At 31.0% G+C, this 15,379-nt stretch overlaps 1 protein-coding gene across 3 annotated transcripts in view; it reads right to left on the bottom strand.

The window, feature by feature from the left end:
• Positions 1 to 2,689: 2,689 nt before the first annotated feature.
• The window catches only part of LOC143072814 (DEP domain-containing protein 1A-like), a 249,246-nt gene continuing 236,556 nt past the window's right edge, over positions 2,690 to 15,379 (bottom strand). For 2 of the 3 annotated variants that reach the window (XM_076247933.1, XM_076247921.1), the window contains exons 10-12: positions 13,719 to 13,895; positions 9,579 to 9,752; positions 2,690 to 6,542 (exon numbers count right to left, since the gene is read on the bottom strand). In XM_076247933.1, the coding sequence (XP_076104048.1) occupies positions 6,399 to 6,542; positions 9,579 to 9,752; positions 13,719 to 13,895 (495 nt within the window). In that variant the 3' untranslated portion in view covers positions 2,690 to 6,398. The remainder of the gene's footprint in view (positions 6,543 to 9,578; positions 9,753 to 13,718; positions 13,896 to 15,379) is intronic. The other variant, XM_076247928.1, reaches the window with a different exon arrangement.

The following is a 15,379-nucleotide window of genomic DNA, read 5'->3' on the forward strand; positions in this document are numbered from 1 at the left end:
TCGTTTACGGACTCGATCATGATTTCGTTGAGAATTATTGGATAATTGTAACAGATTACCAAGGAAATGTCCAATTTGTTGTTCCAACGATTTTGAATTTTTTTCTCAATTGTAAAATTTCCAATGGTGATATCACGTGTTTACCAGCCTTTAGAATCAAGAAGACTGCTTCTAGAATAGCAGAAACAGCTTACCTTTCCAGAGGGCTTGAGTTCAGCAAGTTTTTTTTTGTGGTGCAATCGTTGGCGCTGCTTGATCTTTAGATTTTTATTTAGTGTAGTGTAGACTCGTGTTTGTCAAACAAGTTATATAATTGTATGTCAAATAGTATTTGAGAAGTGAATTTTTCTAAAAGAAGTATTTAAGTGATTGAACAATAAATCAAAGTTAGAGGCTCCAGAAGAGCCTGTTTCGCTCACCTTGGTCTATGACTATGTGCATCTTAAACATAGGACACAGATGGATTCATGACAAAATTGTGTTTTGATGATGTTGATGTAAAATTGAGAATGGAAATGAGGAATGTGTCAAAGAGACAACAACCCGACTATAGAATAGACAAAGGCAGAAGGTCACCAGTAGGTCTTCAATGTGTTTGTAGACCATACTTTACTGAACATTCTTCCTGCTTACAATTATCCTTATCAATAATGAACTTCGCCCAGTAGTAACAGTAGAAAATATTTTGTAAAAATTTACAAAAATTTACAAAATTTATGAAAATTGTCAAAAATTGACTATAAAGGGCAATAACTCCCTAAGGGTCAATTGACCATTTTGTTCATGTCCAATTATTTGTAGGTCTTACTTGACTGTACATTATTGCTGTTTACAGTTTATCTCTAACTATAATAATATTGGAGATAACCAAAAGCTGCAAAATTTTCTTAAAATTACCAATTCAGGGGCAGCAACCCAACAACAGGTTGCCTGATTAGTCTGAAAATTTCAGGGCAGATAAATCTTGCCCTAATGAAAAAAATAATCCTCGTCAGATTTGCTCTAAATGCTTTTAGTTTCAGAGATATGAGCCAAAAACTGCATTTTACCCTATGTCCAATTTTAGCCATGTCGGCCATCTTGGTCTTACTTCGCTGTACATTATTGCTGTTTACAGTTTATCTCTATCTATAATAATATTCAAGATAATAACCAAAAACGGCAAAATTTCCTTAAAATTACCAATTCAGGGGCAGCAACCCAACAACAGGTTGTCCGATTCATCTGAAAAGTTCATGACAGATAGATATTGACCTGATTAACAATTTTATCCATTGTCAGATTTGCTCTAAATGCTTGGGTTTCAGAGATATAAGCCAAAATCTACCTTTTAACCCTATGTTCTATTTTTAGCCATGGTGGCCATCTTGGTTGTTTGGCCCGGTCACCGGACACATTTTTTAAAACTAAATACCCCAATGATGATCGTGGCCATGTTTGGTTAAATTTGGCCTAGTAGTTTCAAAGGAGAAGATTTTTGTAAAAGTTAACAACGACTGACAACGGACGACAAGTGATTAGAAAAGCTCACATGGCTCTTTGAGTTATGTGAGCTCATAAAATTAAAGATATTTGATTCGTCCAGTCCTATTCAGAATTAAAATTCATTGGGAATGTTCAACCCCCTTATTTAAAAGCCAAGAAAGTACATGTTCTTCATCATGTGAGGAGCTAAATGACCAATAAATCTTTAGCAAAAAGTCAAATTCATCTAAGGGTCATTCCTGCAGGAGTTGGAACCTTAGTTCTTTAATAATTTCTACATTTATCAATTGATCATTCAAGAAAGGTATATTATGAATCATGTCATATGCCAAATCTGATGGTATCAACATTTAAAGTCCTATGTCATCCATCTTATAATTTTATATGATTTGCATATTCATAGGAAAAACATGTATTGAATAGCTCAAGAGCGGCTCTTCACTTTATTCAGTTTTTGTAACCAATGTTAACAATATGTCAGTGACATTTAAAATATTTGTTTTCATATTTAACCATAAATTAAATGATTATTAGCACACTACATTCATTTGAATGATAATAAGATATTTTTGCAGTTTAATTTTTTACAGACAGCAAATTTTTTTTTTTTTTGATTAACCAGAAAATATATTCATGCGCCAGGCCAATTCAATAACACAAATATAACATTCTAATGCAACAACGTTTGTAACGTTTATTTTGATTGGATAACGTCACTTTCTTGCTATGGGACGTACGCGCAAGCGCAGACGGCATATGACAGATTTCAAATACATGTTTTAACGTTGTTTTCTGTCAGTTTCATTAGAATGGAGATAACAATATTGTATTTTAAGCTCCGACGGCATCAATTTGGGATTTGATGGTCGCAAATACCCGTTTACTGTCTCCGCTAACGCGTCGCCAGTAAACTTAATTTGCGACCATCAAATCCCCAATTGATGCCGTCGGAGCTTTAAATACAATACAGTTATCTCCTAATTTTACATGTGACAGAGGCAAAGAGCAGTGTTTAAATTAAATTCCTGATCTCCAATTTTAAAGAATTATAAATATTAAATGCTTTTTTTAAAGGATTTATCATAAAAGTCCTTTTGTTAAGAACTGGTTGTAACCAAAAATAGGATCATCTTTTAAAGAGGAATTTTCTAATGTGAGCAGATTTTGTATTGATTTCTTTGAATGTTAAATAAACTCTACTGCATATGTGTTAAAGTCTTTAATTAATAACAGCGTAATGGTTATCTGTAGTATCTACAATTTCATTTGCTCTTTTTTGTCTACACTGTAGTATATAACCAGATTCTATTAACAATCAAAGTCAAAGCTCTTGTATGGTTATGAATGCAATGTTTCAAGAGTCTATTTGCCAATTTCCATTTTGATTCAGTTATTACAATTACATAGATGTATTTTAACCCTTTCCTCCATGGAGTTTTTTTTTTCTCACATACTGGATTTGCATAGGATTTTTTCAATAAAAAAAAATCATCAGGTTTAAAGTATTAATGCATTGTGAAAACCAATATTTCATCAATGAAATTCAAGTCAGATATTCTTATGAATGTCCTTTTGATATTGGATACTAATTTTTTTAAGTCTGATGCAGACATTTTGTAGTCAAAGCGTTTCAACTGAGGTACTACACAGGCGTTAAAAGGCGTCATTATGGAGGAAAGGGGTGGCGTCAAAAAGTGTCATTATGAAGGAAAGGGTTATGACATAAGTAAACTGCTGCATATGCAAAGCATGATACTGTGGATTCATATATTTTGTTGGTACCAATTTTTAGTGGGATATATAAGATATAACACATAAATATATATGATATAAATGTTACCCACATAAAGACAAATATATCTGTAGGGAGAAGCATAAAAAATTATAAATTCAAAAATAGATGATAAGTTATTTATTGATTCACACTGTTTTGCCATTCATTCCATGAAGTGTTAATAACAGTTTTAAAGATTGAAAACATAAAATATAAATTGGTAAATACATCCAACTTGAAATAACTTGTTTGTCAATGGCATGTTCACAAAAGTATAATTGGGAATTTAGTTTTTATCTTATGTATCTTTAAAGATAAATAGTATACCAATTTAAAGACAAAACAAGGAATATTTGGTCATAGGACCCTAAGCACTGCTCACACAGTAACATTTCAATGTTCAATGAACCATAATATTGGGGTCATTACCCTAATTTGGCATACATTTTTTAAAGTTCATAATGAAAATGAGTTTTGTGTGGGTTTGACCCCTACTTCCTGGTAAAATAACTCAATAAACTCTAATCTGATACTGTACCAATGAAAACACAGACCACAAACATAAGACTATCATAGGTAGGGCATAATAATTGTTCAGTAAAATTTATTAACAACATACTGAATGGAGTAGAATTTTCATTCAGAAATAAAAAGGAAACATTTAAAACAATTGCTCACTTAATTTTCAAAAATAGGATATATCTAAATCCTAACATTAAAATTAAGATGTTTATATACCTGACAAACAAAGTAGTATATATATGTATAAGATATAATGCATAAATATATATATTGATATAAACATTACCTACAAAAAAATATATATAATTTGTTTGAAGGAGATATGTTACAATAAATAAAACAATAATACAAATTTACATTAACTACAATCCTGTGGTTGCTGTTAATCTTCCCATATATATTTTATATTCAACATGTTCAAAAATTACCTTCAGGATGTATACTTAGGTGAAATTGATATGAAGTCCCAAGATTATTAATAATTCAAAATAAGCTAAAAATATTGATAGGTTATTGAACTCCTTTTTAATATATTGATTTTAACAAAATGGCAGGCAAAGGCTTACTCAGACTTTTACCATATTTTTTTAGCATTGGAATTATTTGAGTCTTAAATCGAAAGAAAAGGAAATCTAGAATCTAGTTAAATTTTGGTCAATGACCTTTAATAAATGAGCTATTGGAGTCTTATATAAAAAGAAATGTGGGTGTTATGGAGCAAACCATTTAACTTATATTGCAGGGAAAAAAGTCAGGTCAAACCTAACCTAAGTACAACCTATAATGATTCAACTATAAGTAACTCCTTTTACAAAAATGTTCAGTTACCTTCTGACAACTTAAATTTAAGGATGTATTCTTCTGACTTTTCAGTCTCGTTGAAATCTCGTTTTAGAATTATTTCCAAAACATGTGATAGTAGAAAATATCAATGAATTTTAAAAATATTATAATCAAACATAACTCAGTGAAAAAATTATGTATTTACAATGAACAGTTTTTGAGTAATCCAGTTTTCAAATTTTACGACCAATCAAGTCAGTATTTTCAGCCAAAATTTTGAGAAAATGGGTGAAGGATACAAAAAATGGTTTTACAAGAATCATGTACATCCCATATCATTTTGGTCTTTTGAAATTTCTTAGATATGTATTTTTTCAATCATTTATAACAAAAAAGTTGAAATAGTATACATTTTGTTCATAAAACTGAGAAAAATTACAAAAATACAAAATTGACAGCATGGTAAATTTTACACAAAAAAGCGTCAAAATATGATAAAACTTTCTTATATTAACACCTACCTATAGTTTTTTTACATAAAATTTATTGATTGGTCCATTTTTAATCTGCATAGAAAGTATGAAAAAAAATTTAATTGTGGAACCGTGATTTTATTCACCATAATAACCCAAAAATAGGTAAAATTCAATGAAAAACCATCAAAATCAGGCATTTTCAAAGGGCAGCAGCAAAAAAAAAGAAGTGCACCACCATATGATTTTTTCTTCACCAATTATTTTGTTAGTCTTATAAACCCAAAAATCAGGTTAAGAAAAAAAGTTTAATTCTAGAAATTTTTGGCTCCTCAGAGGTGTACATCCTTAAAGATAATGTCAAAACTTAAGTACCAAGGGAGACAAAAAACTATCTGTATATCTAAACAATGGACAGAGCGTATTCATTTTCAATTTCTGAAAACTTTGACAGAAAATGATACCTTAACCATTCCAAAGACAAAAGAACTTATTCTAGTTAAAGATGTCTTTGACAATTTGTATAACAAAAACAACACCATCCCACTCTTTATAAAAATAAGAAGATATGGAATGATTGCCAATGAGACTAAATGCTGTAGATGGTTAGCAGCTATAAGTCTTCATAGGGCCATCAACAATGAGCAAAACCCATACTGCATAACAAGCTATAAAGTTTCAACAAATGAGAAATGTAAAACAAGAAAAACAAGAAAAATTAATGACCTGATTTTTTTTGGTATTAAATTTTATAATTCTAAAGCATTATGGTTCAAGAACGATAAAAACAGAATGTGTGTTAGTGATTTGTTAAATTGAAATTGGCTTAATTATTTTTACATGACTATCAAAAATAAATCCTAAAAAAAATAATTAATCATGGCAAAAAATACAATATGATCCATATCAAATTAACTTATTAGCTCAAACTTTGATTAGCGCTTATAAAATTTAACTACAACATACATGACATACAGAGAAATCACATTGAACGATTTCGGTGGTTAACATAGATAAAGGGCATAACTCTTCTTATAACATTAAATAAATTTTACTGCACCAGAGTAAATAACACATTACATTGTATTGCTGTTTCACTTGAATGCTTAACAAGCACTGATAAAACTGTCTATAACAAACACTTGATTGATTTACAGATCTAACCCCTTTAATCTCATTATATTGTCAGTTGATGGGGATATACTGTAATAAATGCACAGATTAATTTCAGCAATAATATTGCCATAGATTTATAACACTTACGTAAATTTAAAAATGATTTTGAAACCCTGATCAAAGTGTGACAAAGACTTCACATTTAAAACTAGCACCATATATTGTAAGCAGTTCCTGATCCAATACTAAATTCTAAGTCCTCTAAGTTTTGTCATCAATGGTCTGATCAGCAGTGGCTGTTTTATCTTAGGTTTATCTTCTTTGATGTCTTTCTTCTGTTCGAGTGTGGCAAACTTCTTGGCAAAAATATCAGGGTATGTCTTCTCAAACTGAAATTATATCAAGAGATGCAGTGGATTCCCTTTTGATTAATTATCAATTGAACATATACTACATCTTTTAAATTTCTAGTATCTTTAATTATTTTAAATTGTTTTTGAATTAAGAGAAAAAGAAAAGTCTACTTTTAAGAAATAATAATGAAAAAAGATGCCCCATTGTTGTAGTAAGCATACCCCCACACATAATTTAAATATTTTTTTTTTACTTTTTAAGGTCTTTTTTAAATTGAAAATTTTCAAAGTGATTGTTATCTTATCATTATAATTTAAAGTAATCAACCCCATTCTTGGCCCTAATACATACTTATGTGTCAGTTCAAAGCAAAGACCCTTATAGGTGGTTGACTTGTTATATATTGACATAATATTTATTATTCTGTAATTTGGAGTTGATGGAACAAATTTTCTAAGTTATGGCAATTTAAAGCTTGTATAATATCTTGTCTTATGTTGAAGAATGTATACTGATTGACATGTAGGATGTTATTAAGTGTCATTAGGTCGCTGTCTTATTGACCTTGAACTAATTCTCCTTTAATCCTTAAAAATCTCTTCTATAAGTATAAATATCTCACTGATAGATAGAGAAGTTATCAATGGTTAAAACCATTTGACACACATTTAATAAATATAATAGTAATTATAAAATCAACACATCAACAGAGGGTAGAAGCAAGATCTATTAAACAGTCATTGGCATTAGAATAAAATACTATAGTATTCTATTTTCACCTTTAATGGCATGGTAGATGATAACTGACTTGTAAACAGAGTCTACTTGGCTTTGAAAGTTGACTTATCACATTTACTTGGCTTTGATAACTGACTTATCAAGTTTACTTGGCTTTGATAACTGACTTAATCAAGTTTACTGGACTTATTAAGAGAGCTTTGCTTTGATCATTGACTTATTAAGTTTATCTGCTTTGATAATTAACTTATTAAGCTAACTTGGCTTTGATAATTGACTTTTAATTTGGCTTTGATCATTGACTCATTTAGTTTACTAAACTTTGATAATTCCCATATTAAGTTTACTTGACGTTTAGGACAAATCCATTAAAAGATCCCAATCCAGGGTTCTCATTAAGATGAGTCCATGTCTTATAGACTCATGTACATGTATATCTGTCTGGACTAGTCATTTTCAAAAATTTCATATAAAAAAAAAAGGTGTTTGTGAACACTACAAAAATTTCTGGACTTATGGCTGGTATTGGCTATGGAAATATGGACAAACAAAATGTAGCCAATAAAACATGTAAAAAAATATCTTGATGTTCTTATAAACCTTACTTTGTAGGCTTAATTAGTAATCAGTTTTAACAAGAGTGCATACGCTGAAATGTCTCGCCTTCTATACTAATCATTGATATTATGTTGATAGTCCTAAGTATAAAGCTAAGCTTTATTACAACTGTCACATAAACTTAACATTAACCAAGATAACTAAACAAAGACCAATGAACCTTGAAAAAGAGGTCCAGGTCAGATGAACCATGCCAGGCAGACAGGTACAGCTAACAATGCTTCTATACAACATATATAGTTGACACATTACTTATAGTTTAAGAAAAATAGACCAAAACACAAAAACTTAACACTGTGCAATGAACCGTGAAAATGAGGTCACGGTTAAATAAAACCTGCTCTACTGACAAAAAGATCATAAAATATTTCCATACACCAAATATAGTTGACATATGGCATATAGCATTAGATAAAAAGACCAAAACTCAAAAACTTAACTTTGACCACTGAACCATGAAAATGAGGTCAAGGTCACATGACATCTGCCCGCTAGACATGTACACTTAACAATCATTCCATACAACAAATATAGTATACCTATTGCATATGGTATGAGAAAAACAGACCAAAACACAAAAATTTAACTATAACCACTGAACCATGAAAATGAGGTCAAGGTCAGATGACACCTGCCAGTTGGACATGTACACCTTACAGTCCTTCCATACACCGAATATACTAGCCCTATTGCTTATAGTATCTGAGATATGGACTTGACCACCAAAACTTAACCTTGTTCACTGATCCATGAAATGAGGTCGAGGTCAAGTGAAAATTGTCTGACAGACACGAAGACCTTGCAAGGTACGCACATATCAAATATAGTTATCCTAGTACTTATAATAAGAGAGAATTCAACATTAAAAAAAATTTGAACTTTTTTTTTCAAGTGGTCACTGAACCATGAAAATGAGGTCAAGGACATTGGACATGTGACTGACGGAAACTTCGTAACATGAAGCATCTATATACAAAGTATGAAGCATCCAGGTCTTCCACCTTCTAAAATATAAAGCTTTTAAGAAGTGAGCTAACGCCGCCGCCGTAGCCGCCGCCGGATCACTATCCCTATGTCGAGCTTTCTGCAACAAAAGTTGCAGGCTCGACAAAAATGATTTTTTTGCACAATAATTTTCATATTTGAAAACTCCACCATGGCCAAAATGTGAAACTAAACTTCTGACTGCATAACAGTATTGCTACCTCAGCCTCTCAAATTAAAAAAGAAAGCTGTGGTGCATGTAGTGACTGTGGTTAGTGCATCGGACTACTAACACAAAGGTTCCTGGTTCAATCCCAGCTCTGGGGAGGAAATTTCAAGGACTGAATTTTCAGCTCTCCCTTGACACCATTTGCGAGTATGGTCTTGAGGAAACAATGAAAGTCTGTCGGAAGGGGACGATAAATTGCTGACCCATGTTAAGAGCCATATATCTTGCATGTAAAAGACACTCTTATAGATTTCGAAAAAGAGCTGGCTAATGCTATAAGGCATCACTTGCCCTGTAAAGTGGAAAGGGATTAATATAAGTTGCAGTAACTTGTTTCCCAATCCACTATAAATAAATTTGTTTAAACTAAAATATAAATTCAGCATTCTAAATTTAAGTGTTTTAAAAATACATAAAGAATGTTAACTTGTATGTACCGGTACTTGAAATAAAGTAACTGTATTTTACTAATATATTCCACCTTTTTATTAAAGATTTCTACCTTTTTCAGTCTTTGTTTCCTCCTGGCAGCTGACATTGTCCTATCATTGATAATTTCCTCTAATAATTCTTCTAAAGCCTTCTGGGAACTGCTCATTCTCTGTACCTCGTAATCCTCTTTGCTCACCTGTTTGCAATAATTGAATGACGAAAATACGTCACGTGAGTACACAATCTGAAAATTAAGTTACTACACTTAAAGGAAGCAAGGAAGCTGTGAAAACATGCATGCCACTTAAAGCAAGTCTCTTACTCTTACTTTTACTTACTCTTCTCAAAAACCATCAAATAAACACTCAACTCTAATATATTGTGGATTCATTTTTGTTCGTTGGGTACCTATTTTCGTGGGTTTCGTGGGTACATGTGAACCACGAAAAATCAAATGTTCAACAAAATACGCATTTCTAATCGGCTTTGTATACAAAGATTGTCAAAACTATGAAATCCAATATCCACGAATATGCAAGTTTTCAGCAATCCACGAAAATTGAAACCCACAAAAATAAATTAATCCACAGTATACCATCCAAACATCCAATTGAAAGTCCAAACAATTATACTAAAATACTGAACGTTATATATCTAAGAAATTTCTATCGGAAAAATACATGATAACCAATCTTATATGCATCAATCATATTAGTTTAAAATTGGCCTAATCAAAATAATTTTTTCTTCAACCAATGGCTTGCAATACAAAAAGTTCTGCTGCATGTGAATTAAAAAAAAACAATAAGGTAATTGTGACAAGTGAAACCTTGTTGGGTTGCTGTCTTATTAGCAGATCCCTATTTCCCTTTTCTTCATTTTTAACAAGAATTTGATGCTATTGAGTTTATTATAGATGCTATTAAGTTCATTATAGTTGCTATTAAGTTCATTATAGATGCAATTCAAAGTATATATTTGGTTGAATGATTTTCTTCGTTCATAGACTCAGAATGTTCCACTTCAACTAAAGCTCAGCTGTTATTGGAAAAATTTTCAATTAAATTGTCTGATTTTGATCAAATTTACCATCCAAAAGCCCTATTGTGGGAATGAAAATATAATAGATCAATGCAAAAAAATATGGGATCTTTAGTGTAAAATAAATAATTAATAACCAGCCCAAAGAATGCTCTTCTTATTCAGTAGAAAAGGGGGAGGAAAATATTGAATTTGATTAAAATGAAAGTTACATAAAATTCTATATCATTGCACAAGATAAAATAATTGATAAAAATGCATTGTTCTTTATTGTAACTTAGTTTCTAAAAGCAATGCAAAATAGAAAAACATAACTAATCTTCAAAAAGTGGCATTATAAACACAATAAAATATTTAAACAAGTGAAAATTTGGAACTGGCAGCAGATGTTCCCCATAACCCCACATTTATTCAAAGCTTTGACCTTTTGACTAAGAAATCAATAGGTTTCTTCCACCTATATATTTTATCTGCATATGTTTCATTCTGATGAAGGAATGGAAACTTTGATTACCATCTGAAAACCAGTTTATTTGTTCTTCTATTTCTGTAAGTAACATTAACCTTGTCTAAGAAATTATTACAGACTTTTAATCTCAAATCAATGAAGTTTAAAATATATCAGAGTGACAACTTTTTTCAGTAGGTTGATTTATTTCCAATTAGGCATATCTAGTTATATAGTAGAAGGTCGTTTAAAGGAATAAACCATAATCAACTTAATTTGAAATCATTGAAATGAAATAAATATGGGTCAGTCTGACCTACTTTAAGGTAGATTCATGGTATACCGCCATCTTGGATTGTACAATCACAGTACAAAATCGGTCTAGTTATTTAACTAAATCTGCAAATTTGGAGACAGATTGGCAATTTAATGGTTAGACTTTTTATTTATATAAAGAAAACTTGTTAATTTATTGTTTTATTTAAAACATTTTAACAAATAACAAATATATATTTCGTTTTTTAAAATCATTGTTTTCAAATGAGCCTTGGACGATAACTCTTTCAGTACAAAATTTATACTGGGCTAATCGGGAAATTTTTTATTTTTACTTGTAGCAAGAAAACAAGTTCGGTGACACTATGTTTTCTTTTTATTTTCTTAAAACATATTATGAAACCTATCTTCTCACAATTTATTTCAAAATTCTATCTCATAGAATTTTTTATGCACACTAATGTGTTTTTTCATGAACAAACTAAACAAACTTAGTCAATTTTCAACGACTCATAGCTTGAAAAATAGCACGGTGACCTATACTTTTTATTACATTTTTGAAAAAAGCATAGAAAAATCTTCATTTGGCAAATTATAAGAAAATTCTGTCTCAAAAAATATATACTTATGATCTACCTTAAATTGTTGCCATTCTTTTAATAAGACACTGTCAAATTGACCATTGTGCAACCTTACATGAAGTAAATTATTTGAGGTCAATAAATGAGGGTCATAATTGGGGTACCGTTATCATGGTTGTGACAAATAATGGTAAGAATTGTTTCCGAGTTACCACCTTTGGTAGGAAAACTGACAATCCTAGTCAATTAGAATTGGAGTCAAGTGCACCTGCCCTGTGCTAAATTCGAACTCAAAACCTCAGTGTTGACTGGCCAAAGATAAAGTAGATCAACAACTTAGATCACTTCATGTATGCCACCAAGGCCCCTTCTTTTTTTAAGAAGCTGCTTTACTCCCTAGGAATTATTTTTATTTGACTGAAGGTTAATTTGTATTTTTTTTTTAAACTAAGCTCTGATGTAAAACTTTATAAAAGTTAGATACTAAAATCACTGATTTAGGAATACGTGAATTCATTTTATGGCACATGGTCAGCCTCTACCAGATGTAACTTAATATTGAACAATTAATTGATTGAGAAATGGTTGGTGACAAAACAATGGAAATAGTAATCACAGGTACTACAATGAACCCATTAACTTTTCTGCAGCAAACTAAAGAAGCTAAGCAAACAAAATTTATATGAACTTTCAATTAGCAAGTCTTTAAAATCATACCAATCTCCATGAGAAGTTCTACAGAATTTTCTATAAACTGATTATTGACAAGAATAGAGAATTTGACTTTGACACCAATAAAAGAGACTTGCTTTAAATTTCACCCAGAATCAGATAAATAATGTTTTGTATACTTTACAAATGACTTTAAAACTATTGAACACATACATATTACATTATATTTGAGAGATAATCTTGTTAAATAACAATTTGTCATTTAATAAAAGCACCAAAAACAGAAATTACTCATTAATCAGACCAAATATTTTCTTCTGTTATCAAGAACATTTGCAGTTCTATTAACATTGTATTTATCTCATTCTGGGTTTTTCATGACATGCTCAAATGATAAATTCATAACAATGTTCTGAAATTTCTAAAAAATAACTGAAAATAATAAATAAAAATATTCATTTACCAATACTTAGTGAACATTTCAGTGTCTACTTGCAGTGAATAAAACAAGCTTAAGCAGAAAAAAAAACATTGCCAAAACTAAAATCATCTGAGCATGCTTAGAAAAGAGGAAGCGAAATTGTGAACCCTTAAACATGCCTCTAGCAAAAAGCAAATAAAATCTAAAGAATAACTGACATACAGGCAATAGGTAAGGATAACATGCGAATCATGCAAGAATAAAATAGATTTCAACACTACACTAACAGGGTATATTAATATACAAGCATTTCACAATATAAACAATATTTATTATTGTAAAGTAGTCTATTAGACAGAAGCATATTTTCATCATATAGTGCAATATTGTTTTAAAATCATGACATCATATCTAATATTTAATGGTTTCCCATTTATGGGTAAAAATTATGCTAATTGCTTCATTGTTAAATTTCAGTGTGAATCTAAAAGATGTTTAATAATAGGAAACATTTATTTTATTAAGTTAAGAATAGTACCAGTGACACAATATTTAAATTCTGAAATTCAAGACATGCTTCATGCTATAAATTTGAAAGAGCCTATGAACCATATTTTTCATGAACAAGACTTTATTTTTTATTTAATTCCAAGTGTATAGAAAGCAATATATGTATATTGGTATACTGATCATGCTGACCATGTCATATATAATTTGCAGATTATAGGAGCTAGATATGCATGATATGATGATTACAAATGAAGGTCATACCTGTGTTTTTGTCATATTAGCTAATTTTTCTTCCACTGCTGATTTTAAATCTTTCGGCACTAACATAATGTCTACACCATGGTCTATTAAGAATGAGACAATTCTCATTACCAACAAGTCTTCCATGTCCGCCTCGTCCTGACAACTCAAAATAGATCGGTAAAATGTCTCTAGTAACTGCAATATAAGCCATATATAATGAATTGATTTTCAATTTCAAGAAGATAAATATCAAAATATAAATCATCACAAAAATGTTACCAATTGAATTTCTTGGTATATGAATACAACAAAAAAGTTTTTAAAATCACTTTTTATGCCCCATTTATGAGCATTATGTTTTCTGGTTTGTTGGTCCATCTGTTTGTTTGTTTGTCCATTCATCCTTCTGTCCCGCTTCAAATTAAATTTTTTGGTCGAGGTAGTTTTTGATGAAGTTGAAGTCCGATCAACTTGAAACTTAAAACACATGTTCCTTATGATATGGTCTTTCTAATTTTAATGCCAAATTTGAGTTTCCCCATTTACACGGTCAAATGAACATAGAAATTGATAAAGCTAATGGGGCATCCATGTACTGGGGACACATTTTTGTTTTTAATTGTTGCACATTTTACCATGCCTAAGATTTGAACAGGTTTAGGTTTTGCTCATTGTTGAAAGCAGTAAAGTATTCTGTAGTTGTTTACACCCTCATCCTTATGTATCTAGTAGACTTTTGTCAAATTGGTATTCATACCACATCTTTTTTATCTTACTGTATAGAAAAGATGAAGTGAGATTGTGTGTTTAAGCAAAGGGTCGACGTAACCGCTGGCCCGTGGCTAGTAAATTTACTGTCGGGCCAGTCAAACTTAACAAAGAACGGCCCGACGGGCCAGTCAATATTCTCGGGTCACTTGGGCCAGCAACTTTCATTTTCTACCACGCGGAAGATTGCACATACTTCCGTGTTATTGAAATCGACTGGTAATAATAGCCGGCCAATCAAATTACTCGGTAAAAATCGACAATTCCGAGGTTCCCCGGAAATGCGCGAGATTCGTTATTTGGGATTTGTCGAGTTAAAAATGGCAGCCCCCAGTTAAATTAAATAAATTGATGATATGGAACGTTTCCTAAAGAACTACCCCCAAAAAAGAAAAGCTGAAACCAATAGCAACCAAAAAGGAAAAGAATATGAAAAATCAAAAAGAAAAAGGGAGTTAAATAATGCATCAAAAGCTCTCAGATTGCAGGATTTTGTGCCAATAATAATAAAATTTTCTTGGAGGGGGCAAACCCCCCCTACTGCGTCGGCCCACTTCGTGGACCGACATTTCTCAGGCCAGTAAGATTTTGAGTGGGCCAGTTGATCAAAAAAAATTTTGGCCCTTCTGGCCAGGTACTTTTTTTTTCTTAAGTCGACCCCTGTTTAAGTGTAGAATAATACATCTTAAAAGCACACAATTTGCACATTTAAAATGTAAAATCTAGAACTGATTACATCACTATCTATCTTTTCTAACATATATCAGGCAATCACATTTTTATCTAGAGTAAGATTTTTTTTTAAATATTGAAATTATCTCCCCTTCTTTTTTTAAGAATTCAAATCTCACCATTAGAATGAATTCATTTGTGAACTGCATGAGATTTCAAAATGTTTTTGCCCATTCTTC

This window comes from Mytilus galloprovincialis, chromosome 1 (genome assembly GCF_965363235.1).
Source record: "Mytilus galloprovincialis chromosome 1, xbMytGall1.hap1.1, whole genome shotgun sequence".
NCBI lineage: Eukaryota > Metazoa > Mollusca > Bivalvia > Mytilida > Mytilidae > Mytilus > Mytilus galloprovincialis.